Source organism: Nesoenas mayeri (genome assembly GCF_963082525.1).
Source record: "Nesoenas mayeri genome assembly, chromosome: 1".
Lineage (NCBI taxonomy): Eukaryota > Metazoa > Chordata > Aves > Columbiformes > Columbidae > Nesoenas > Nesoenas mayeri.
Window position 1 is genome coordinate 159,081,094 of NC_137541.1, and position 26,127 is coordinate 159,107,220.

A 26,127-nucleotide genomic window follows, 5' to 3' on the forward strand; every position below is an offset into this window, starting at 1 on the left:
TCTTGCATCTTGATTAAGCACGGTGGTTGACACACTAGGCGGGCGGGGGGAAGAGAACATTCATACCATCTAGTTTAGGCATATCAGTTGTGTGACTCGGAGGACCAAAGTTAAAAGCCTAAGTTTGCTATATAGTCAACGGAAAGAGGTAGGTGCCTCTAAGGAGGGCGATTCAGAGCACCCAAAAAGGGCATTAAGATGCCAGAAATAAAGGGTGTGCCTATCTCCCTACGAGAACAACGTAGAGTAACGAAAGCTCTGCCAGGTAGGAGGGAAACGGGCTACACTGACGTTCTAGTAAGGCTTAATGTTTTGCGACATCTAATGCCCTTGGATACATTGGTTGTGGAAAGGTCTTGAAAGACTAAGGGCAGAGATGGCCCGTTCTCTTCCATTAATGTGATTTCCTTTAGCAATCATCCACTGAACGAGAATTCAAAATGTTAAGGATACTTAAGGATGAAAATCTGCGAGGCGTTTTGTACTCAAGTTTCCTTTGTGGCAGATGAGAGCGTTTTTAGGAAGTTCTGCAGATGGAGGCAAAACTCTCGAACCTAACTCCAATTACAGCATTTCTAAGGGCCATATACACACACATACACGCTCAACACACACACACCCCAGCACCTCGGTTTTCACTCATTTAAACACAAGGAACTACACTGTTACTGCACAAGATTGAAAAACTAATAAACACATGGTGTTATTTAGACCACAGGCTCAGTGACTCTGTATTTTTATGGCCAATTTTAGCTATAAAAGACCCAGCTCAAGACAATCTCTCCAGCATTTAAAATCTAAACATTGTGATTGAAAACTCTTCTATACTTTGATTGTAAGACTTCGGAATAGGTATTTCTGTGCCATTAGTCATGCAAATGATAAATACTTCACTGCTATGAAACTAGCAAGTCAGAGCTCGAGCATCCTTTCAAAATAAAATATTTGCTCCCACCATTTAACACTCCAATAATTGGGGCAACCTTTGAATAGTGTGTCAGGCAATTAAAGAGCCATTTCCACACTCACCTAAGGAATTACAACCGTCACTATTTCACCTCTGAACCAAATGATTTCACATGGTTATTCAGTGTAAGTTTTCAACATTAAAGCTATCAAATAGCAAACGTGATTTTCAAAGGTTAGTTAGGGATCACACCAGAGAACGTAGCCCTTCAAGGCAAGAAAAACTGTTGTCTTTAACAAACTTAAAAATGCAGGATGTTCATACTGTCCCACGAGGTTTCTGCAGAAGGGAATATATGGATGCAACATGGCTTAATTTTCCTTACAAGATGGTACTAGTTAATCTATTAAAGTGTTCCTTGTTAGTAAGGCTCAGCAATTTTTTTTCATCACAGTTGCTTCCTCCTGGTTCAGTAAAGTGATAAATAAAGATGCTTCCTGCTTTGTAAACAGAGGGTTTGTTTGGCTTTTTGCAGACCAAAACCTGAAGCGATCCTCCATTTCTGAGCAGCAAAATGAAAGACTTAAAACATTCCAATGCCAGACTCTTTCTTCACCTGTCATTTGTTTTCAGATCTTGCCCCTCATTTCACACACTGGTGCAATGTTTTCTATTTCAAGATGTGGGATAAAGTGTAGAAATAATAGCAAGAATTTTGAGAAAAAATCCAAAATAGATAGGTCTCTGGTAGCCTCTTACTCTAACACTGTCGGAAGTTCTGGTGAAATCAACATATTTGACTCAACAAACTTGGCCACAAGCAATAGGGCACATCCTGAAGCATGGGAATTGGACACTGAAAGACTTGGCTCTTCTTCCACGCTTATGCCAGTTGTGAATGGTCTTCAGAGATATTCTCTCCACTGTGTTTGTTCCCCACCTCCAAAAGCTGTCCAGCTTCTTCGGAAATAGTTGCTGTGGTGCTGTCTGACGTGACAACACACATACGCTTGACCGGAACGACCCTGTAGATCAACTGGCTATGCCATAAAATCACAGGTGCTCAAAGGGAAAAACGGGTGAGATGTGGTCATTTAACCCAATTATATTCAGAGTCAGTGATTGACTTCCAATGCTCAGCTCTGAGTTAATGTTGCTACTTCACTACAGATGTATTTCAAGTGACCCACAAACCAGGAAGTGAAGTAGACGGTTTTACCACCTTACAAAACTTCTGCAAATCAAGTCCAGGTTAGGTCATTTTTAATGCTATTGTATATTACACGCAGAACAGCATGGATCATCTTTGTCTGGCTGTGCTGCATAGTTCATTTGTCTAACAATTTCTGCAAAGAGCTCATCCACCATTGTTTTACTTTTAGCAGAGGTCTCCATAAAGGGACAGCCCCATTCTTCAGCTAAGGCTCTGCCTTCACTCGATGATACTTCTCTCTCACTTTCCAGGTCCACTTTATTACCAACCAGAATTACTGGTACCTTCTCATACCTATAGTTCAAAAAAAAAAAAGAAAAAGAAAAAGGCAATTATATTTTAAAAACGGCAACATTCCAAATGTAAACATCTATTGTATTTGCAAACAGTACAGACCCAATAGGAAAGAGACATTTGGATGATTTGAAAATTTTATGTTGAAAAAATGCTCTGCATATTTCACAACTTGTTGCTTATCTTCCCCTCCACTCTGAGCTTTCTTACAGTTCTAGGGAATGTCGTCGCCTCTGAATTTTCCTTCCTGCCAGGAAATCTGCCAGGAACACTTCAACAATACAAAAACTAGGAATATAACAACATTTTTTATGTTGGCAATTTCACTTAGGGTGTAAGAACAGGATGGATGTCCAGCCCTCCCCTCAACATTAGGTCCTCCTCCTCCCTCAACAGGTATCATATTGTATTTCCTGCCTGTGATAAGGATGCACCACTCTCTCTTTCAAACGTACATTTATCTTTGCTTAATATATATGGGACTCTCAGAGGAGAAATAAAATGGAGAAAACCAAAGTGCCAGTAAATTCCTTTGAAATTTCAGGAAATGTAGCCTACTTCGAGTACTGTATATACCCAGAAATATTGTTATATAAAACCATGTATTGGCTAACACAGAATATATAACTCTCCTTTGCAGCACTCATATCATTATGCCAGTTAAACAAGCCAAAAAGGAAAAAAAATGTTGCAAGCAATACTATCACAGTTCTGCCTCATAATCAACTTGGACAGCACAACAGATCATATAAGCTATGAAGGAATTTATTATTTTGCACCTCCTTGTGTGGAGATCCTTGCCCTGCCTTACTTTTTTTTCCATCCTCGCAGGCATAAACCACAGAATCATAGAACCCTTCTTGAAAGATGCAACTAAAGTGTTCAGTCAAGTTTTAAATTTACAGGTTTGCCATAATAGAGAAGAAAACATTGGGCCTGTTTCCAAAATACTCTTATGCGGGTTTTCTTATGAAAGCAAAAAAGACTGAGAAAAAAAAAATTGATTATGGCTTCTAGCACTTTAAACTAAACCAAGAGAAACAAGATGCTTCCCTCTTAATTTAAACCTGATTTTCTGCTTCACGTTAGCTTAGTAGTACTCTTTGAGTTCAGTCACTTGAGCAAGACTGAGCTGTGGGCAAACAACAGTCCCAGCTGAAGATGTCACTGTCCTTAAGCCACCTACAACTCTTTCTCCATCCCTCCTGCCCACCCTCCCTGCCTCCCGGGAAGGGCAGCAGGGCAGCACTGGGACATGTCCCTCAGCTGGGTGAGAGGAACATCCAGCAGCTTGGTCTCACCTACCAGCCATGATCAAACTTGGCTGTCAAGACTCAGCACTGGAACAGGGAACCTCTGCTTTCCCGTTTGCTTTACTGTAGGGATGGTGGGCTCTCCCAGAGTCAGGATAAAAGGGCAAACACTTCTCCAGCCACCTCAGCAACTCTTATGTCACCCCAGCAGTATGAAAAATTGGTCCAACTATGTCATAAGATGCAGCTGAAATTCTAAACTTTGCTATGCCTCTTTGCTAACTACAGGAATGTCATTTACTCCACAGTCTAGGGCTGCGGTCAATAATTGTTGAGAATTCCTCTCACTTTCACCATTTATCCTATCCTCGTTTACCATCTGAAGAGACACAATCCATTTCTTACCCTGTGGATATACAGTATTTAGCACAATGATACCTTTGGAACTCTTGCAAGAGCTAAGCTGCCATTAATTAAGTACCAAAATACACACAAGCATCTTGAAATCTGTCCTCCCGCGTTTAAACACACGATAGCACAGCCTTTAATTACATAAGATGGATGGCATTCAACAGATAAGACAGCAATTCAATATTTCTTTTTATCTTTATTGTTCAGATGCACGTGTCCTATTGTATTTGCTGTACAGCATTAAACACCCTTCAACAAAAGTGGAATCAGAGACACCTTCGCTGCACTTCTTGGTATCTGAGGGCCCCAAACCTCCCCCCACTCCCCACCACATCCTCCAGGTAATCTCTCGTTTTTCCAATTTTACCAGTGGGAAAAATGGAGAAATTCAAAGCAGCCACTTGAGAAGCATTCAGTGAAGAATTAGATGAGACATAATTAAAGCACAAGATGACCTCTCATCTCGTTCTGCAAGATCACTCCAATTTGTTGAGAAACATATGAGGAGAAAAAAACCCCATACTTGTTGCAGATTTCTAGCTAATTCTACTGAAATATTCAAGTGCTTAAAAAAAACTCTAAAAAAGCTGGGCAACTAAATGTCTGAGGATCTGTTTACTCCAAGTACTCGGCACCTGGGAAATGGAGTGGTGAAAATAATGAAGTTTTGTACTGCAGAGTAAAGAGAAGACACGATGAGCTGACAGGATAGATGTGAAAAGTCTAATTTAATTTATTTGCACAGGACCATCTAGGAACTATTAAGTGGAACAGACAGAAGCACTTTTCTGTATTGCTTTTTCCTGCTTTTGCCTCTTGCATTTACCCTATTCACTACTTAAAATGAGATGGGAATCCTACTGTCAATAGCCTTATTCACCTTATAATCCAGATTCATCCAATAACCACTTTACAACATTAAATTGCGTAGGAAAGTGTATCTGCAAAACTCTCATTACGGCATTTTATCAAATACCTCCTCACAGAGCAAAAATAAAGTGCAAAATACATCTTTGTATTACCTAAATTTTGATTAGTCAACTTTACAGAGAAAAGACTTTTTATATATGTATATTCTGTGTGACCATATTAAATATATATATATAAAAAAATATAAAATACAAAAATATATACTTATGCCTGCCTATAGTATATATAAAAACTGCCTGTATTATATATAAGTAGACATGCACATATATAATCATACAAATTGTCTTTCTACATAGAAAGGTCAGTAGCCATTATCTAGAATAATGGAGGTTGGACTATGGCAAATTGGAAAACAGTCCATGGATACTGAGCAGAATACAGGCTCCAGTACAGGCTTAGGAGCTCCAGTTCAGTATCAGACCCCAGCCAAGCACTGGAGAGCCAAACCAGACAGATGTCTGCAAATTGTGGTCTCCAAACATGATGATGACCATGATGAGGGATTGACCGTGTATGAACTAACAGGCCTTTACAGAAGCTGTGTGGCTGCACATAGGTTCCAGTGAATCTTCATCCAAGGCCAGGCTGGATGGCGCTCTGAGCAACCTGATCTAGTTGAAGGTGTCCCTGCTCATTGCAGGGGGTTGGACTAGATGACCTTTGAAGTTCCCTTCCAACTCAAACTATTCTGTGATTCTATGATTCAGAGTACCTAAGGGTCTCTACACCGTACCTCCCAGCTTTCAGGTTCAGGTAACACACCATGGAAGCTGTAGCTCTCAACTAAAGCTCTACAAGCTCTGAAGTTCAAGCTGGCTCTCCACCCTTTACCTCCCAACACTGCCAGAATTTCCTGCCTCAGTTACTATCCTGAGCAAATTTATTTCTGATGAGTATGAGGAAGATCCCTGTTCCAATGCTCTCCTTAGCACAGCTGCTGATATTTTGCTGGAGGTGACTTCTGCCTGCTCCTGCAGGCCCCATTCGGTATCTGCAGAGCTTCAGACCAGCCAGATGTTGGCATAGCCACCACTGAGATGGTGTGTAGCAGCACAGGCCCACAATGGGGAAGGGTGATTTCTCATATGTGGTAGAATTACATTACTCTCATTAAATTTGAAGGGAACAACATATCTTCCCCACTTTTTTTTCACCCTGTTGAATTTCAGTGACCCAACAGGAAAAAAAGCTGCTTTACAAAAGAAACAAATGCCCAAGCAGCAATGCAGAACCCTTCCATATAACCAGAAAAATCAAATCCAGGAATTCACAAACCCTTCCAAAAGCTTCAAGTAGGGTCTAACCTACTCAAAAATCACTTTTAGCATAACAAAAGATGCTAAACCCACTTACATCGAAGTCTCGAGAATCCAGACTGCTTCTGCCATTGCAGGATGCGTGCAAGGGCAGCTCAGCCCATGATGGGAGCTGGGCAGAGGTCTTGCCTTTCAGGGCAGCCCATCTCCCCCTGCCTGTCCCCTTAGCACTGGAGAAGCAGCACGTTCTGCTCCTCCTTCCCAGAGGTGGAAAGTCCCACTTTTTCAGGACTGCTGAAAAGCTCTGAGCAGCACTGATCATTGCTAATGAAAAGCAGGAGGGCCACCTGAAAACGAGAACTGCTGCCAGTTTCCTCTGTATCAGCGCAGCGCAGTGTGTGTTCCAGGGCAAAGATCACAGCAAAACCTGGAAGAAATAGACTTAAATGCAGCACGGGAAGGCTTGACTTCTCAAGACCTCTTCAGGAACAAATTTTTGCAAGACCAATTACACGTGTTTGCAGAATATGTTTAAAGAACAAGGTGCTTCACCCTGTTTAAATGATCTCACTATCTTAGGCTCCAAGGCAACAGATACTGAGTGGAAACTCCTGAAGAGACAAAACGACTGCAGTAATTTATAGCCCCATGAAAGACACCGGTGCAGAGTCAAATACCATCATATCTGGGATATCGTTACTGGCAAGATACAGCCATTGCTCCATAAAAGACAACCAGCATGTATGTCCCAGTCCCAGAGAACTATTCAATGCTAAGCCCCAGCCTGCTATCCATCTTTAACAAGCTTCTGGGACTAATAGGCCACAGTAAATCCCTCTGGTTTCCTGAGGATGGAACACCATGGCCACATGGAATCAATAAATACGCAGACTTTAAATGTTTTATGTAGCCCAGCCATGCATCACTGACCACACAGCCTTACAAATCACACAGCGATAAATAGTTTCTGTATTTTATCTTACCTCATACTGCATATACATCTTCCACATTTCTGTTTAGACTAATAGGTATACTTTGAATAACAGCTTAAAACATTTAGAAAGCCTCAAGATTAATGGTATGTACATGATCTGCCGAGATTTTCACGTGTTAGGTTTTCTACCTCCAACCTTATTCAGAGACAGAGAAACATGGGCAGTACCTGACATTACATGTGAATCTCTTTTACAAGGTACTTCTCAGGTTTCTTGATAGAGCTGTCATTGGATAAAGATAAAAATCAAAAGATGATGTGCAGTGTATGTAATAAAAATAAAGTAATATAATACAAATAAAATTTAAAAGTGTATATAAAAAAAAAATGAAGAAAAAATAAAGTGTGCCAAGGCAAATAAACTGATCTGCTTCCCTTAAACTTTGCCAAAGATGGCCCAGTATCCCAAAACTGGGGGTGGGGGAGGAGAAGAGGGCTGGACCAGTATAGGAGAAGACATTAAAAAGTTCAGATGGCTTCCTGCTTTCTAATTCCACATTCTGGAAATGTTGCATCTTTTCTAGGATTTCTGACTGAGCTTAATATCAGAGCCAAAGAGGTTCAACCAAAATGCAGAAACTCTCTGTATAATAAAAAAAAAATAAGATAATTAAACATGTTCTTAAAGACTGTTTCTTATAACTAGAAATTTATGGAAAGATGTATGATTTCTAGCTTTACATGTTAAATACAGGGACCACAGAAATCTAAAAGGTATCTATCCATGATGACCGCTCCTAATCACAAAAGGAGTCTCCAGTACTAAACCACCTTTATTACCTTCTTCTACATACAGGGTATCTTCCCTTCTCTTTCCCTTTTTTTAATGAACGTATTTCTGGCATTTTTGATAGTATTTCAAAAAGGAAAGTAATTTAAGGGATAAATATATTAGGGACAATGATGATGCAAATACCAGAAGGTCAGTAAAAATAAATATTCTTCATTTTAGACTTAACAAAAAAACATGGGGTAAGAATGCTGGCAAAATTCACAGTAAAAGAATTCTGAGCAATATGAAATAAAGTACCAAAAATAACCGTTAAATGTATTAGATTGTTTACAAATTCATATGTAAATATTACTAAACATTATTTTGTAAAGTAACTTGCAAACTTCGACTGCCTACAGTTAAATGTGTCATAACTTGACGTTTCCTCATCTAGAGAAAAAACATATGCCAAACGTAATCATCAAGACTTTTTCTTACGCTGTTCACACAATTCCTTGGATGTTTAATGCTGAAACCTCGATAGTTAAAACTCACATCAGCTTCAGAGGATAAGAAAAGACACAGGGTGTTCCCTCGTCTGATTCCATCAGGGGAAGATGAAGCAAAACCACAGAATTGTCAAGGGGAAAACAAACAATCTTAACCCTTTGTTGAAAGCTTCCAATTCTTGAATCATAGCAGCACAGAAGAAATATAACGTACTTCTAAAGCAATTACTATGTCATCTTAATAAATTTGGGCAGAGAGGTCATTTCACTTTTTCCAAACCCTGATATTCCTTGTATTTTGGTAGATTTAAAAAGTAACACTATCATTTAAATCAACAGCAAGGGCTCAGTCTGCTGAGCTGTATCTTTTTCCATGGAGTACTGCAAACACATACCAACAAAGATGTGCCTATACCTGTATATATGTATAAAATATGTCAGGAGATAGATACATAAATCTAAAAATAAGTAGGTTTCTTCAAAGTTTGAGCACTTTGCTCTCTAATGGAAATTATTACAGCTTCTCAGGTTAATCCATACAGAGCAGCTGTAAAAGCCCTACTGTTCTGATCCAAACAAGTCATTCCAGTTTACCTATTGCATTTAATATTCAGTTTTGTAAGCTATATTGTGTAAGGATTTAATTACTTGAGCAACAACTCCCAACTAAAAAAAAAAGAGTCTTAAAATCATTTTTATAAATGAGTAGATGTTAAAGAGCTTATTGGAAGTCCCAATGCAATTAGGCGGCTGAGTCATGAATTATTTTGCTATAAAGAACAGCGTATGGCCTAATTGCAGGACTGGGCATCTAACATTTTATTCTAGGCTTTGACATAAACTCCTTAACAGCCTTTGGGAATCAGATGGATAGACTGAGGTATACAAAGTCAAGATAATTGCACTTACTCATACGACAGCAAATTAAATAATAATTGTAAAACAACTTGAAGAATAATATTAGAATAATAAATAACCACAACACCATATCACTTTTGATGAGGCTCCAGAAACTATCTTTGTTCTTGTGCATGAAGCTTTCTGGAAATAATTACCTCAACTTAAATAAAATACTTGAAAGCCAATTCAGTTCTGTGGTTGTTAGAGTCAGTTTACACTTCCCAGTTTGGCTTCAAGGTCTAGGAAAAGTCTCAAACACCACCACTTCTACTGAAATTGTTTGGCAGCCTCACCCTGGGTACTGTGCTTGTAAATAATCACAGGAAATAGTTGCAAAAGCCCAAGAAACAACAACAAAACAATATATATCTTTGCTTCCCAACTGTTACTATAAGCACTTCTAAGCCAAAGCACTCAAACACATTATTTCTAGGCAGCTTACAGACAAGAACTTCCATGGGACAAGAATGGTGGATGGGACTGATACACATATCCAAAGTCTATCTAGTAAACCTACATTCCTTTGCTGCAACAGAGGCAGCACGATGATGCGTATCATTTCTGCACAAAGGACACTGAAATACTTGCCAGATAATTTCCAATCACTTGAGAGAAAAATTCTTATCTATAAAGGATCTTCTGCATCTAAGATCTCACGGGGCAACTCGAATAACAACAGACTCCGTCTACATGTACAACCTGCTTCTTCAAGTCACTGCAGATAAAGCCTATCTTCAGCTCTGTCACCTGCTTAAACGATAGGACAGCAAATAGACCCGAAAATTCAACAGCCTGCCAACATGCCCTATGGGAGAAGAGTTCACTAGAGGGAAGCCCTAAAGAAAAATCCTTCATTACCAAGGGGAGAGGGAGACTTTTTCTCAGCAAGTTTGCAGAACTCCCTGAACATTTAAGCTACACTACATTTAGTAACCAGTTCCCCTTGCAGAAAGGCGCTGGTATAGGGAGTGAGAGGCAAACAGCACTTGGACTGCTGGGGATGACAAGAAGGAGCCTGTGACAGGAACAACAGCAGTTCTTATCCACTGCCATGGCAGATGCTCAAAAGCCTTCACAAACAAGAGGCTGGCTTTCACCTTAAACTGGACACCTCTCCCTTGCATGCATCACTACAATTCATATCTAACACTGAAGTCTATTATCAAGACTGAAAAGACTCTAAGTGATATATAACATCTACCTGCTCAGCAGCAGGTTCTCTATGAGTGTATCCCAACAATATCTTAATCTTTAAGTTCCCTCTCTATGCCAAACAAAATTCTTGTCTTATACAATCAAGCATCAACATCATCTTGGTGAAATTCTGAAGTGCTGGCCACATTTAGCAACTTAGAAACACTGGAATTTTCAAGTAAGAATTTTCTATTCCCTGGTATAACTTAAGAAGCAATAACCACAACTTTCAATTCTATGTAAAATGCAAGGCAATTGTTTTACCTGACTTCTTACATTGTGACTGATGCTCTTGTTTCTAAAAGCAACAGGAAGATCAGAACATCCCACAAAACTGACATGCTCACATGTGCACTATTTCATTAGTTGCTGTCTCTATACTCAGTTTTCATTGAAAGCCATCTACTTGTCAAGAAAATTATGAACAGATTATGAGGCACAGTATGGTTGCTTAAGTACAAAGTTCTTGCTCAAAATTTCTAGACACTAAAGTCGAGCAGCTAGCTTTTCCTGAAAATTGCTGCTACTAGCTGTAGGAAAAGCTCAACATCTTGAAAATGAGGCCCAATATTTAAGTATTTAAACTTGGGTCTGTAATTGAAAATTATTCTTAATGATTATTAGTTTTCTGACCTCAAATATTTTTTTAAGCCATATGCCATGCTGATCTATTAATGTTTGTACCAATATAATGACCATGACTGGATATGTTAAAGTTTTCAGTACCTACCAAATGTACAACATATGGAAGATAGTGAAGTTAAAACATAAATAGAAGATAGATGATAGTCTCTAAAGTCTTAAAAGGAGACAGTTCTTTAAAATGAACATTTTTTTCAGACATAAACACTTGTATTAAAACTTTATCCTCTGATACCTTGCAGAAAACACATTAAACTTCAAGCAAGAAGAGTGCTGACACACAGATTTCAGAGACGCAGGTTCAGTTCCATACCCTTCTACAGACTTCTTGCACGATTTCCAGCAAGTCCCTTGAACCCTGTACCTCTGTTCTCCATCTGAAAAAAACAGTTCTCAGATTTAACCTCAGAATGCCTACTAGCATGTAAACAACTCTGAGGCCTTCCACCCTTCATGATGAAGGCAATCTGAACATCCTGAAGGATGCACTAGCAGTTTTGCTCACTCTTCAAGAAAAAAACATCCCAGATCCCAGCTGTTCTCAGTGGCAGGCTATGCAACACCATAAAGCTTCAGGTTTTCTTTACAAGCATTGAGAATAGATACATTAGGGCAGATTCTGCACCAACATCAAGCTTGGAAGCAGAAAGAATAAAGCTATTAGATTACATGTGCCTCAGAGTAGGAGCAAGAACATCAGCATGGGGGACAAAACCAAGGTGGTTACCTCACTTCAGCTCCCCTGGCTTGAGCAGAACCTGCAAGGGCTCACAATATCTTAGAACATACGCTGACACCGAGGGATTTCTTGTCCTCATTGCTTTTCTGTACACAACTTCTACACGGTCAAAAAGCCTGCCTTTTCTGATGATGTGGGCTTGAATATGTCCCTTTGCAAAGGCAATGAGAAATGCAGATACCTATTAAAAGCAATATAAGCCTCCTGCACATCATAGAGCAAATCTATGAATTCTGTTTCATCTTTTAATTTATTACATTGTTGTATTCAATCAACTTAAGTGACCCTAATATGCATTATCATTTATCTATCAAAACATGCTTTGTCACAGGAAGTTTCTCTCAGAAGTATATCTGTTGACATGAAAACCTTTAGATTAATTACTGTAATGTTTTGAAATATACTGTAAATTTACCGCACAAAGCAGCAGGAGAAGAAAAGTGACAAAACACATTTGTACCAATTCAGATATACCAAAGTTTATGCCTGTGGCTGGGTTAACGAAAAATCTTTCGGACAAAGATATTGTAAATATGCCGTCTGTAGAAGCTGAAGCAGCATCCGGCCCTTCTATTAAGCACAGAATCTAGCAAGTAATTTATGAGGATGACAATTTATGAGGTCAAGTTTCTAATAGATTCAGTCAATGCTGACATCTAAAGCTCTAGCTTTTCCTTCTGCCTACAACTCTTCCCCTCACTATCCTTCAGTCCATAAATAGGGTTGAGCACATGCCACAGTTTCTTCCACAACTAGAGCACTGACAGGGTGTCTTTCCCACTGACAATTCAGCTAGAACTTAAAATAGTTATTTAGATTTGTAATTTGCTCCAGACATCAAACCACAGAAGGCCTGGGATGGGAAAGGACCTTGGGAGGTCTCTAGTCCAACCCCCTGCTCATGGCAAGGTCAGCCAGAAGACCTTGACCAGCTCACTCACGGTCATTCTTGGCAACCTCCAAGGACAGACCTCCCACGACCTCTTTGAGAACTTGTCCCAGCATTTAATTCAGTTTAACTTAGCCACAGAATTCAAAACTTACTGGCAGGTAACAGAGGAAGATGAGACAAGAAGACAACTGAGTTGCATAAGGCTGGTTTCCATAGAAAACAGGCTAAGAAATAAATGCCAAAGCTACACAAATATTTATAGCTATTTGGTTATGTAGAAGAACTCATCATCATACTTACAGGACTCAAGATAGACATATATCCTAGCATTATGAAAGCAAAGTGAATTAACCAGCTTTTAAAGAATTAACTAAAGCTCAAGTCTAAGTTAATGACAACTTCAATCTCTTTATCCTTGTTTATTTGAACTATAGAAAGCAAAACTTTTTAGTGGAATACACAAAGTAAAAACTTTGGCTACCAAAATAGTCAAATGCATATGAATTTTAAAGGGCCAAAAGACTGTAGTCCTGTAAGGTATTATTTCACTCTTCAAAGTGAACATTCTCTTGCATTCCTTTAACTAATTTATAATCACTAATAAAAATCCCACTGCAAAACTTATTTAAACTATGCTAATAGGATTTTCTCTAGCTCATTAAAATTACACTTTTACAGTCTTCAAGACCAGTCCTAACAATTAATTAAAAACCTTCTTAGCAGCATCACCTGCTTCCAAAGGATTAAAGTTTGGGAATGATCATGTCATGCCACCCAGTCAGAACCACACAAAAGCAGCAAATTCTTCTCCACGTTGAGGTAAGAGCCTCCTTGCTCCAAGAAGACAGAGCTGCTGACTTCCAGCACTACCCAGATTGTACCTCTGAAAAACATATGCAAGCCTGGATCACTAAATTCACCTCTGACACTTTGATCGCCATTATCTGGTCTGTAGGACCAAGCATTATGTACAGATATGAACTGCATTACCACAGTGGCTTTTATTTATTTGCTGCTTAAAAAATTTAACCTTTTGCAATGAGCTTAGCTTCAGGTCACTTAAAACTCAAGTAAAAGAAAAATAATGGGATTAAGATGTAAACAGTGTGGCATAAATTTTTCCTCTCTTATCAATCACCCTGTAGAAGCTAAGGCAGATAGATACAAGAGCTTATATGATATCGCATAGCCTGATGAGAATTTGTGTGTCTAGTATGAAGCAGAGACTTCTTTGTTGCCCTAGTAACCAAAGAAGAACACAGCTTTATGTCCTTCAAGCTAATAAAAATATCCTACAATGCTTGTAAAAAATCTTTGTAAAAAATGCCCTATTGAGACAGATGTTCCTCACAACGGTACGATTAAGTAACAACTCTGAGTAATTCTTAAAAGATAGACTGTTTTACAGGAACTGTAAGGCAATAGCCATGCTGGTATTGTGTATCAATTTAGGAGAAAATAGTGCAAGTTCTATCATTTTCTCTTTTACTTTGGAAATAGTACTATGACTATAGTTCAAACCCTCTTTTACCAAAATAAAATTTGACACTAGTGATGAACAACCAGATGTGAATCCAAAGGTCTTGACTAGTTTCATTATCAGATACTCTCAAAGCCTCTTAATTCTTGCTGAGTTGCTACCAGAACATTTGACTTCTAACTTGGGAAAAAGTAAAAAACCCAAATTCTGCTAAGACTTCAGAAAGCTGGTCACCCTTATCTTACAGAATTATTTATCTAATTACCATAAGCCTGCTTTAAATAATTGGAATGTTTGAATGAACAGAATACCACGGTTTTCTTATCCACAGTTTTCAGAAGTTGTTACCATCTTCAACAACTCAACTTTATAACTCTAGAAATTTGATTCAAAAATAGCACATCAGCTAGTTAAGTTAAACTATTGCCATATCTAAATATGAATATATAAGAAAAAATAAGAGCTTGCATAATCTTGTGTGTTTCTTTTTGGTTTTTGGGGTTTTTTTTCTTTTTTTTTCTTAATAAGTTTTTGATTGATCCATAACCTCTCTTCTATGTTGAGTATAAACTTCAGAAATAATTTTCTTAGGAACATTTTTCATTCTACCTACAACAGGTACCATTTACAGGAGAAAAAAACCCACCAAAAAACAAAAACAAAACAAAAAATAACAAAAATCCAAACAAACAAAACAAAAAAAGAACACACAAAAAAACCCCAAAACAAAATGAACAAAAAAAACCCAAACAAAAAAATAAAAACCAAACCAAACAAACAAACACAAAGCAAACAAAAAAACCCACAAAAACAAAACAAAACAAACAAAAAACCCCAACAAACAAACAAAACCAAAAAACCCAAAACACACCACAAAACACCAGAATACTTCATTCTACATCAGTGTCCTGGAAGACTTGAAACTACAGTTTAGCCATTCTTGTATCCAGAACTTTTCTAGTAATAATTTGGTTACAAAATTATATCAGATATAGGGTATCTAGTATTTAAAACAGTACAATCTAAACATTTTATTATTCCTTACATGTGTATACTGCAAATCTAATATTTGAGTAACTATTACAAAGAAGCCAGCTAGAACGAGGAGCTCGGATAGACTCATCATCCAGATGTTGAGCTATTTATATTTTAACTTCTGCATAAATGTTAATTTATTTGGGTCTACTCTAGGTTTAAAAAAAAAAAAAGCTCCCTTTTCCCAGAATAGTTTTACTAACCTGACAGCCTTTTTTGTCTATGAAGATGCTCTGTGGCACTCAGTCACCTCGAAGACCATTTTAATCTTGTATACGTTAACCCTATCAGCTATTAGGCCACGCCTCACCAGTCAGGACACCTCCAGGACTTCATCACCACATCTCTGTGGCTTTAGGCACATGGTTGCTTTGGCCAGTGCCAAAGCTGTGCCAGCAGCAGAGTGGGTGTACCAGGGCTGGAGCCCACAGCTCCTTGCCTGTTGGCATACCCAGGGCACTTGAGCAGCTCCACGCTGGCATTTTGCTGGTGTCCGTGCACTGGCTGATGGCTTGTGCCACCCAAAGGGACAGTTACTCAGCTAAGTGGATGGAAAGGAAGGGCTTTGCTAGCTGGTAGAGAAAGCAATACATGCATACATGAGCGAGAGAGAAAAGAAGAATCAAAACCTTCAGAACAAGAGGCTATATCTCTTGACATTTTTTTTTTTTTTTTTAGGGAGAAAAAACACAAAGAAGCCAGGACAACCTAAATAAGTTCTCTACAATGTTGCAGCTTCCCACAAGGACATCAGTTTTAACATTGCCTAAATTATGTAGGAAACAAACCATGTGGCTTTACATTGTTTTAACTGAACTTGTTTAGAAAGACACTTAGCAACAAAAGTTTCATGTATGGACAAAGGTCAATTTGAACTATTTTGAAGAGAAGATGATTGCAGAACCTAGTGAAACCCACTTTTTTTTTTGTCCTGGCTCCTGACACCACCGTCCTGAAGACCAAAAAACCCACCTACACATATACGCATACATTTGAGTAAAACATGTACGTTTTAGTTGTCTCTTTCTGAGTAAACTTATTTTCAAAAGTATTCAGGTAGGAAACAGTTTGTGAAAGATGCTAAACTATAATGTACTTTTCGTCTGAGAAACAAAACACCACTGCAATATTTAAATGTCTGTTTGTCACATTCTAGGTACAGAAAGGATGATAATTTGTACACTTAACCCTCAAAAGTAACAGTAATAATGGTAAGAAAATATTTGAGAAAGTTGGGCTTCTTTTAAGAAAGAGCCTATACTTAAAGGTACCACAAACCCTAATGTCTATTACACCCTCTTTGTTGAATCACTGATTGGTAACTAGAATTTCCTGAAAATAGTCCACTAATTATTTTTTCCACATTAACTTGTCCTATGCAGAAAGGCCATTTCAATTAATATGAAGGTGTGTGCGGGGGTGTGAAGCCCAGACTGTTCCCAGTCCTTTTAATCTAACCACATCTCTTGCTGACAGTCAGTCTTTTCAAGGAAGGTGTTTTGATCATCTCTGGGAGAAGAATGTAGACTTCAATTACCAGCCCAATTATCCCAGCTAGGAAGGCAATACAAATGCTTAATTTTAGAGTAATAAAGGATTTTCAAGGTGTGCCTTCTCAGCTTTCATCCCAGATTGAGCTTTCCGTTGTCCCTCTTTGGCAGATGAAGTTACCATGATGGCAGTCACTATCTCTGACTAAAAACCATCTGGATGAGAATTTAACATAAGCTCAGGTTCTCCGATTTCACACCTTTAAGTGATTTGTTTTCTTTCTTGGATACACTCACCTCAAAAAGGATAATTTTCTTGTGTATTTTAGCCAAATACAGTTTACTAGGGTTAGAACAAGATAAAAAAAGCAATATCCTGCAATAAGCAGCAAATCATATTGAATGACCAAGTTGATGAGAATCCATGGAATGAATACAGGGCAAACATTTTTTCGTTTTATTTTGTTTTTCAAAGTTCTATTTTCTTTCCTATGTTGAGTCTACAAGGTAGCAATTATTCCCAGAGGGGATAACTTTGTAACCCCAGGGTTTTTTTCTCAATGTGTCTGTATCAGGACTAGGGATAGAGCAGTAAACCCTGCAATACATGATAAGCACCAGTCGTGGTTTAATCCAAGCCAGCAATTCAAAACCACAATAGCTGTTCACTCCCTCCCTCCCCACCCCCAAATAGGGGAGAAAATTGAAAGGGAAGGGAGAAACTCGTGGACTGAGATAAACACAGTTTAATAATACAATAAAATATTAATATACTGCTACCAATATATATAAAATGGAAAATGGAATATAAAAGATACTCAATGCAATTCCTCATAAAGTCTGCCCACACCAAGCAGCCAGTTCCAGACAGCAGCACCTGGTCCCAAAGCCAATCCCAGGGAGAAAAGAGAGAAAAAGGCAGAAAGAACCGGAGGCCTCTGCAAACAGCAGGATGGTGAAAGGCCCAACCAAGGGAACTCACAAATAGAACTCCACCAAAACAGAGCAGAACTGGAACAGGTCTCCGTCTCTCTCCCTGTCCTCCTAGCTAAAAGATCCCGAATTTCCTTAAATAGGAAGGATATTGATCAGTCCGGATGTCAGTCAAGCTCTGCCCCATCTCTGCCGCTCTTCCCAGCTGCCTCACACCTGTGGGCAGAGCACTCAGAACATCCTTGGCTCTCAGGCCAGAGCAATTAAAAACTAACTCTGTCTCAGGGTGTTCTCATCTTGTTCTCAAACTAAATCCAAACAATGACCGTACTAGCTACAAAACCCAGAAGTTTCTAACTGCATGGAGAAAATTAACTCACTCTCAGTCAACTCAGCACAGCACATCACCCTCCTTCCCTCTCACAGTCCAGACGAATCCAGACCTTTTAAGTCAAAGTATCCCAACCCCAGCTTTCCATAAACTTATTTTTCTTTTCAGAACACAGTTATATTGTAAACTTTCATAGGTAAAAACTGTATTATGTGGATTTGTTTAATCAAAGGGTTACAAAAGCAGTAAGAGGAAGCAGTCAGGAGGAACCACCTTTCCATCATCAGAGCAGACTACCATGCTGCTTACCTTGAGCTTCTTGTGATACAATTTTTAGACAGAAAATCGTATTTTGAACATGTCCACTATAGTTCAGTAGTATGACTGAGGGCTCATATTGTCTGCAAGTGCCAGTCACTTCATTCCCTTGAGAAAGGGCCCTGCTTTTAGTTAAACATTCACATTATGTATCCTGTCTCTAAACCATTACAGCTGCCCAGTAGTTGAACTCTGGGCAATTACAAACGTAACCGACAGTGTAAATCAAAAAGATGGAAAGAACAGTAGCTGCCATTCATCAGGAAGCTGTCCAAGGACTGCATTTGCTCACTATGGTTCCTGAAAACCGTCCACATACAGATGCAGAGCAAGTCCAGCAATCCTCCAATTACATGGTCAGCACAGAATCTGAGGCACGGGGCCTAGTGGAAACACAGTTATTTCCACAGTAACAACAGACCTTTAAGAACTGGCACTCAGAGTTGTAATAGGAAGAGCATTCCTTGCCAACAGTTGCTGACAGACTCATCAGCTGATGGGTAGCAAGCATCTGACTTTGGTTGCTATGAAATCTGGTTACGGAGAGCACTAGAAATAAAAGGGGTACAAGAGGTTTGACTAAAAACTGCTAGATGGTAAATAGACTCATCAGAAATTTGCAGCAGCTACAAAATAAGACAGTGATACTTCAGTAAGCAACAAAGACTATACAATCCCAGATGGAAGAATGATTATAATGTACATAGTGCCAGACTAGAGGCAAGACCACTAGATATCCACTTACACAGCCCAGGCAAAAATATCATCTGATCCATAATGTTATATTTAAAGGCAACAGAGGGTTCTTCAACCTAATCCTGTCAAAACAGCCACTCGTTAACCACAACAACAGGCAGCCTAGCTCCTCCACAATTTGAATCAAATTCGGGAATATTTGGATTGAGTGAAATTCCAGAATATGCCATCATGACTAAATTTTACAGAACACAGAGGATCAAGGAGCAGAAGGCTACCTATTCTCACATAGCCAACTTATAACAATTACTGGAGAAGGAGATGATATGAAGATAGCCTGCTGAGCATCTGCAGCATTTCATGTTAAGTGAGGCTGCAGATATAAACTAGAAGAAACACAGAAGAGAGACCTATGAAGGCTAATTAAGTTTCTTCATGTTTAACATTAAAACTTTGTGGACTCTCAGCAAGCCGTTTTCATGTCATCTGTTTATTCAGTTTCCTCCTAGGAAAGAGTCTATCATCCCTCAGACAACTATTTGTATGAGGATAGCCACCTAAGCAGATTCTACTCCGAAAACAATATTATAATCAGCTATATAATGTAACCTGTGCATAAAACTCATTTTTTAGAGAAGAAAGCTATCTGAAGTTCAAGAATTGCCAAGATCATGCTGTTGATGATATGACCATCAAGTCTACATTCTACTCAACATTCTGTACTAACAAGATCCATACAAAGGCATTCAGGAATTTGCTGTTCAAAATGTAAGGAATGAAACTGATGTGAAAAAAGCAGGAGGTAAAGAGAGGAAAATGTTCTGATGGCAAATATTTCTGAACCTGAATGCAAAACTGAGGCGGGAAAATACACTGGGACTCCAGAAGGACTTAGGGAACTGTGTCCAAGAGACTGCTCCACAAAATTTCTGCCTACCCACTTAATTTCTTGACAGGCCACATCCATCTAAGGTTTTTGTCAAAACAAGGTAGCTGCCTGAAAGCCTACAGCTGTGCAAGCCCAGCTGAGCCATATATTGGAACCGCAACAGGGTCACACACCTAAGTTCTCTAGGGATTTACAGATGAGGCATGCAAGCAGCCAAGTCCCTCGAGAGCCCTAATTCACTAAACTTTGCTCTGTGAATCTAGCAACACACTCAATAGCAAACACAACAGGTATCACTTCCACACAAAGTCATGGGAATAAAAGCAAGTGGTGGCAACACTGTTTCTTGCATTTAACGTAGCAGTACAGCAATTGCAGCATCAATCAAGGAGGTGAAAGACCTGCACCATACACCTTCTTTAGTCATAGGAATTTCACATCTGCTTTTCCCAGAAGACTGCTCTAACCACTAAGCTGCAAGTGAGGTTGAAAAAATACTCTTCAGTCTTTCTGTAGAAGACGAGCCACTAGGAAGGCAAATACAAACACATGAAGGCAAATTCACAAATCCTGAGGGAACAACAACAGAAAAAAATCAGGTGTACAAGCTGAAGACAGATATCAGAGACTAAAAAGGCAAGGATTTCTCAGGACTGCTTATTCACTTTAGACAAAGAGGTCACTGCAAAAATGCAATATCCCATACAGTGAATGGTCACCAGAAGACTCCCCTAGTCCAGGTAACAACAGCATTTCTGAAAAGGTGAACTGTTACTCCACGATGACATAGTAGCTTCCATTTTTCGCCCATTCTCTCAGAATGTGTTTTGATCGCTGAGAGGGTTTGCCTCTCAAAAGGAGAGAGAGATTCTACATACATAAGAAAATAGTTCAAGTGGTTTGTTGTAACAGAACTACACACCTCAGAGCAAAGCAGATTCCTAAAGGACACAGAAAAGAAACACTAATCTATTTTGCAACACCCATTTATCATTTATTTCTCAATGAAACGCAAGAGAAAGCTGACACTGGAAAAAACCCACAAAACCAACCAAACAAAAAAACTAAACACATCTCCTCCAGTGCATTGCATGTTCAGAACATCAATGCCAGGATTCCCTACTGTGGAGAACATCCTGCACACTTGGTACAAAAATGAAACCAACTTCTCCTACCCCCACTGTATACTGAGAAGGTTATCTGTAAAAGAACCCAAGCAGATCAAACAGACTGAAGTTGCAAACAGACTGCACTGACCCAAACACTCCCTTCCCCAAACCGATGAAAGCAATGGGAGAATTCATTTCAAATTATCGCTTGGATTTTGACTGTGGATTGCAGCACTAACCCAGCAGAAGGTGACTCATGCTTCTCTCTTCCAGGCATTGTAGGGAGTAACCTGCATGTCAGCTACCAAGAATCTAACCGCTTCTGAGACCAGCAGAGCGGCAAGATAGAGAGCCTGAATTTGATCAGACACTGAGAACCACTCAGACTACATACTTATTTTTTTTTGGGGGGGTGGGGGCAGAGACAAGAAGGTGAGGGTATAAAAGGCATCTGATAAAATGCTCCAAAACAAATAGTTCAAGGTAACCATCTTCTGCTCTCCAAATCATTTTGAAAAAGAAACGAAACCTCTGAAGTTAAGAAAAAAACACCTAAACCACAAAATGCCACTGTTTAACTGGTTTTCAGCAGAATTAATGCAGCAGAGGAGGGGGGAAATTTTGAATCTGGAGATAGAAGATTATTACTAGAAAAACCCTTTGCAACATCAAGTCCTTTTTGCAGTAGAAAGTAATCCACAGACTGAAAGCACACCTTCTTTAAAAAAAGTGTACAAACAGCAGTATACAAATAAGGATTGCTGTCACATAGTTCAAAAAATACACATCCAGGATTCCGCATGATGGCCAAGTGCAATTAAACACAGAAGTGCATAAAACAAACAAAACACACTTTTTCCCCCCCCCACTCATTTATAACTTTTGGGGAAAATGGTAAAAAACCCAAGTATTTCATGTTCATTGTTTCATTCTGGCAAAAACAATGAGCTTCTAAAATTTAAAAAATGAATCGAAAACATGGTAAGGAAATTTCAAAAGAAAAGCAGCTTTTAAGGAAAGACCTAATTTATGCATTTCTAGATAGATCTTGTAAAGTTCATGGCTTTTGCAAAAGAAAAAAAGCATTCCAATTATTTGCAAATTTATAAACCGTTTCAAGTAAGATTTTGTACAGCAATTAAAAAGACGTTATAGAAATGGGGGAAACTGCTACCAGATCTAACCAGATAAAATAGGCTGAGCAGCCCTGGCTTATCCTCTACACTAGAAAATATATTAGGAGTAAGAGGACAAACAGTACAAACATTCTCCCACCAAAACCTGCTCATGACGGAAAGCGCTCGTATAGCTCAGAGGTGATCTACGTGGTATTTCTTGAAAGCATCTTTTCTTGCAATTAATCAGAAATACAAGACTAAAGCTTTTCCTGACAGCATTCAGAGCACTTCAAGTTCAGCGCCCTTATACAATTCATTTCCAGTTCAAATTAAATTGTAGTTGAGTTGATACTCACATGGGAATCTCAAACGCTATTAATCTTTTAGTTAAGGTGGCTACCTGTTAACCAGAACAATAATGGGAAGTCACCAAGCCATTCTACAAAGTAAAAGATATTTTCTTTTACCCCAGACCACTATCCTAAGCTATTACGTTCTAATATTTTAAAATGCTTTAATGTTTGCCTCATTACCCTGACTTTTTGCAGACGATAATAACAATCTTTTAAAAGACATTAAAGCTCTATCTACACGATGCAAGAGGTGTTTCAAAACAAGCTAATCAGCTCTGAAAACACTAACTCCTTTCTTTTGTCCTTCACCTGATTGTTCACAGAGTCTAGGTCTAATAAAGACAAGAACTAAAATATTGTCACCTTTGCATTTTTAAAGAGTACAGCACCAAATAATTGTGCTAGCTCCATGACATTAATGTTGAGAAAGGACAACATGCTCATATCACACCTTAAATCCTAGTCTAGACAAGAGAATTAAAGACAACACAGCTGCTAAAATGCAACCTATTCACAAAGAAAGTGTTCGAGTTGCACTCATCATTGTAAACTGTACCTAGACTATCGTGTTTGCCTTAGCACAGCAAAAACTAAATACTAGTCCTGTACTGGAAACCTCTGGGAAAAAAAGAAAAACAAACAAGAAAGCCCACATAACAACACCCTCCCCTCGTGTCCCCCCCCCCCCCCCCCCCCAAGACCCCAAACAGACCAGCAGGAAGCTAATGAATAAGAGAATATGAAGAAGCAGATAACTATAGTTCTTGTTACCTTAACAATCACATAAATCTTTGTACAAGTCACTACGTGCCAGGATAATTTAGCACTGCAGTCCCAATTGCTTCCCTATTCTTTCTCAAAACGTTATCATCACATACCACCTACACAATGTACATGGAGAAAAAAAGGAGGGGGAAAAAAAAAGATGGTTGAGCAATATTTCAGAAATGAAATAACCAGTAACCTCAGGTTTGTTCTTAGGCACAAAAAATAAAAATCTGACACTGAATTATTAAGGGGAAAACTAGAAAAGAAATGGATTTAATGATTTTTGGGAGAGCCACCCACTCAGACATTTCAAATTCTATTCATCTAAAAACTTCCAATTGCCAAAGAACATCTATTTTTGAAATTTCAGTCCAAAAAGTATGCCTGCTAACCTAAGAATTTTAACAAAACATACTGTTACCCAGAATGTTTTATGTATGACCAAACAAATTTGTTTCTATCCACAGACTACCCAACAGAAGTGTAGAGAATTGTGGTTATTTTGAAAGAAAAGATGCGAGTTACTGCCAACTGCGTTGGCTATAAAGAACGGTATTTAAAGAATTATTGTCCTCTAGGCAAAACAGAAATTCAAAGGCAAAACAGAAATTCTAATGAGCAATGATTTTTTTGGATAAAATTTTCCAAATATTCATTGCAAAAATCTGTGTCAAAACAGCTTAATGAATAGCAAGACAGAAAACATTCCACCCCAAGCATTAATGTTATATTATTGTACTAAACTATGAAGCCATTAAAGTCATCATTATATTTGGTCTTTAACACATTAAATAGCATTTTTACAACACACACACGATCAAGCAACACTACACAACTGAAAACAAATTTAAGAAGTCTTGCCCCATACTATTCTACTATTTGACAATTGTAGCTATCTGTATTTATTCACACGCTTCTACAAAAACATGAGCTATAGCAGCATTTAAGATCTGAAAAGAGAAGATGATGCTAAATGATACAGGCATCATTAAAAAAAAAGATATGCTACACTCTAAACAAGCACAATCTAAGCTAAACACACATACAAAAGGAGCTTGCCTACCTGGCTTTTTCAATAAAAGTCCAAAGAACACCTAAAAAGCAGGAGGGGATAAAAAGATTTATTTTCAGTGCCCACATATGGAAACTATCATATCACTTTACCTTACAAAGGAAAATAAATAAATTTTGGAAAGAAATACCTATATAATGAGCTGGAGGGAGGCAGGGGGGAAGCAGAAGAAAACAAAACCACTACATTAGAGGACTGGTTATAAGCATTGTCTCAAATTTTCATGGTTTCCACAGAAAGTAACTGAAAGTAGCATCAATATTTTAGATTATCAAGAAAGTGAGAGTGAGGGTAAAAAAAAAAAGAGAACTCTTCCGGTACGGTATTTAATTCAAAAGCTTCTACAGGAAAACATTAAATGTAATATTTTCCGAAGATGCATGAACATCATGAAATATCAGAGTTTAAGACTAAGCCAAGCAACTTTAAAATAATCTTCTATAGCTTAAAATTACACACTGTCAGAGACATTTTTTAGAGTATTGTCTCTGTATTAATTCCCCAGTTAAATGAAGAAACCTATTATTTTGCCTGACAGAATTAGTTCATTAATTTCAAATTAAAACAAAGGTAGATTCACTGAAAAAAAAGAAAAGTTCTAAACTCTATAGAGCCAGAAAGAAGCACTGTAAATTTATTTCAAAAGTACAAGAGCACAAATAGAAACTAAAAATCTGAGTTTAAATACATTTCACAGTAATGTCCTGTATCCTCTAAACTTACATCTTTTCTATTATAGACACTCCTCAGGGACGGTCTATGTGCCAGTTCCCCAACAAGACACAGTAGATGGCCATACAGCTGAAGGCTCTAATGTTATACACAGAGTCAATTTGATATGAATGACTTCTTGCATTTACCACTTCTCTATATCTGTACAGATGCCTAAAGTATTTGCATTTTCTTCTTATAAATTGATAAGTTTCTCACCTGAGAAACAGCTATTCATAAGTGGACCCTCCAAAAAACAACAAAAAAAGGCCAATATAGCTCTTTTGTTGTACTTAAATATTTTTACACGTGAGAATTGCATTCAGCTTCCTATATTTTCTCTGAAATATGTATGAGTGTTTGGCGGGATTTAAAATCTATTGATCTGTTCTTGCAATAAAGTGCTAAGTTTCATCTGATGGGTGCACAAGAGTGGCTGGCAGCTTGGATGGGGGCCATGCTTATTACCTGCCCTGTCTTTTTCATGTAAAAATGAGTATTTTAATCAAACCACTGCACTGAGTTTATTGAAAGAAAACAACACTCTTACTAAAAAAGGCTTCAGGATTTCAGTCTGTTCTTATTTCTACCATCTCTACATGGCTAGCACCTATGAAATTCCCTGGACATTTGTCAAGCTTTTGTATACAGTACTTCAGAAGGAATAGGACTTTCCAAGTGTCACTTCTGCCAAATATTTAGATAATTCTTCCTGGAAAGTTGGAGCCGTATTAGTGGTTGAATGTCTAATAGCCGTGTTTATGAAGCATCATCTTAAGTTGTTCTCTTTTTTTTTTTTTTTTTTTAAATAAAAAATATGAGAAATACAACGAATTTCAGAAAACTGATAAATTTAAGTCCTTAAATGAGTACTTAATACAGTGAAGAGCTGAAGAACTAACTAAACTATTTCATCTCCTCAAAACTCTATACTTATTCAAAGTCATCTGTATTACCATATTATCTAGTCTTAATGAG

General features: G+C 38.3%; 1 protein-coding gene across 1 annotated transcript in view; it reads right to left on the minus strand.

The window, feature by feature from the left end:
- Positions 1 to 2,001: 2,001 nt before the first annotated feature.
- RAP2A (RAP2A, member of RAS oncogene family) overlaps positions 2,002 to 26,127 on the minus strand; it is a gene marked incomplete at its 5' end in the record, with an annotated part of 29,522 nt that continues 5,396 nt past the window's right edge. Inside the window, one exon of the mRNA XM_080363768.1 lies at positions 2,002 to 2,414. Coding sequence (XP_080219894.1) covers positions 2,177 to 2,414 — 238 coding nt within the window. The 3' untranslated portion in view covers positions 2,002 to 2,176. The remainder of the gene's footprint in view (positions 2,415 to 26,127) is intronic.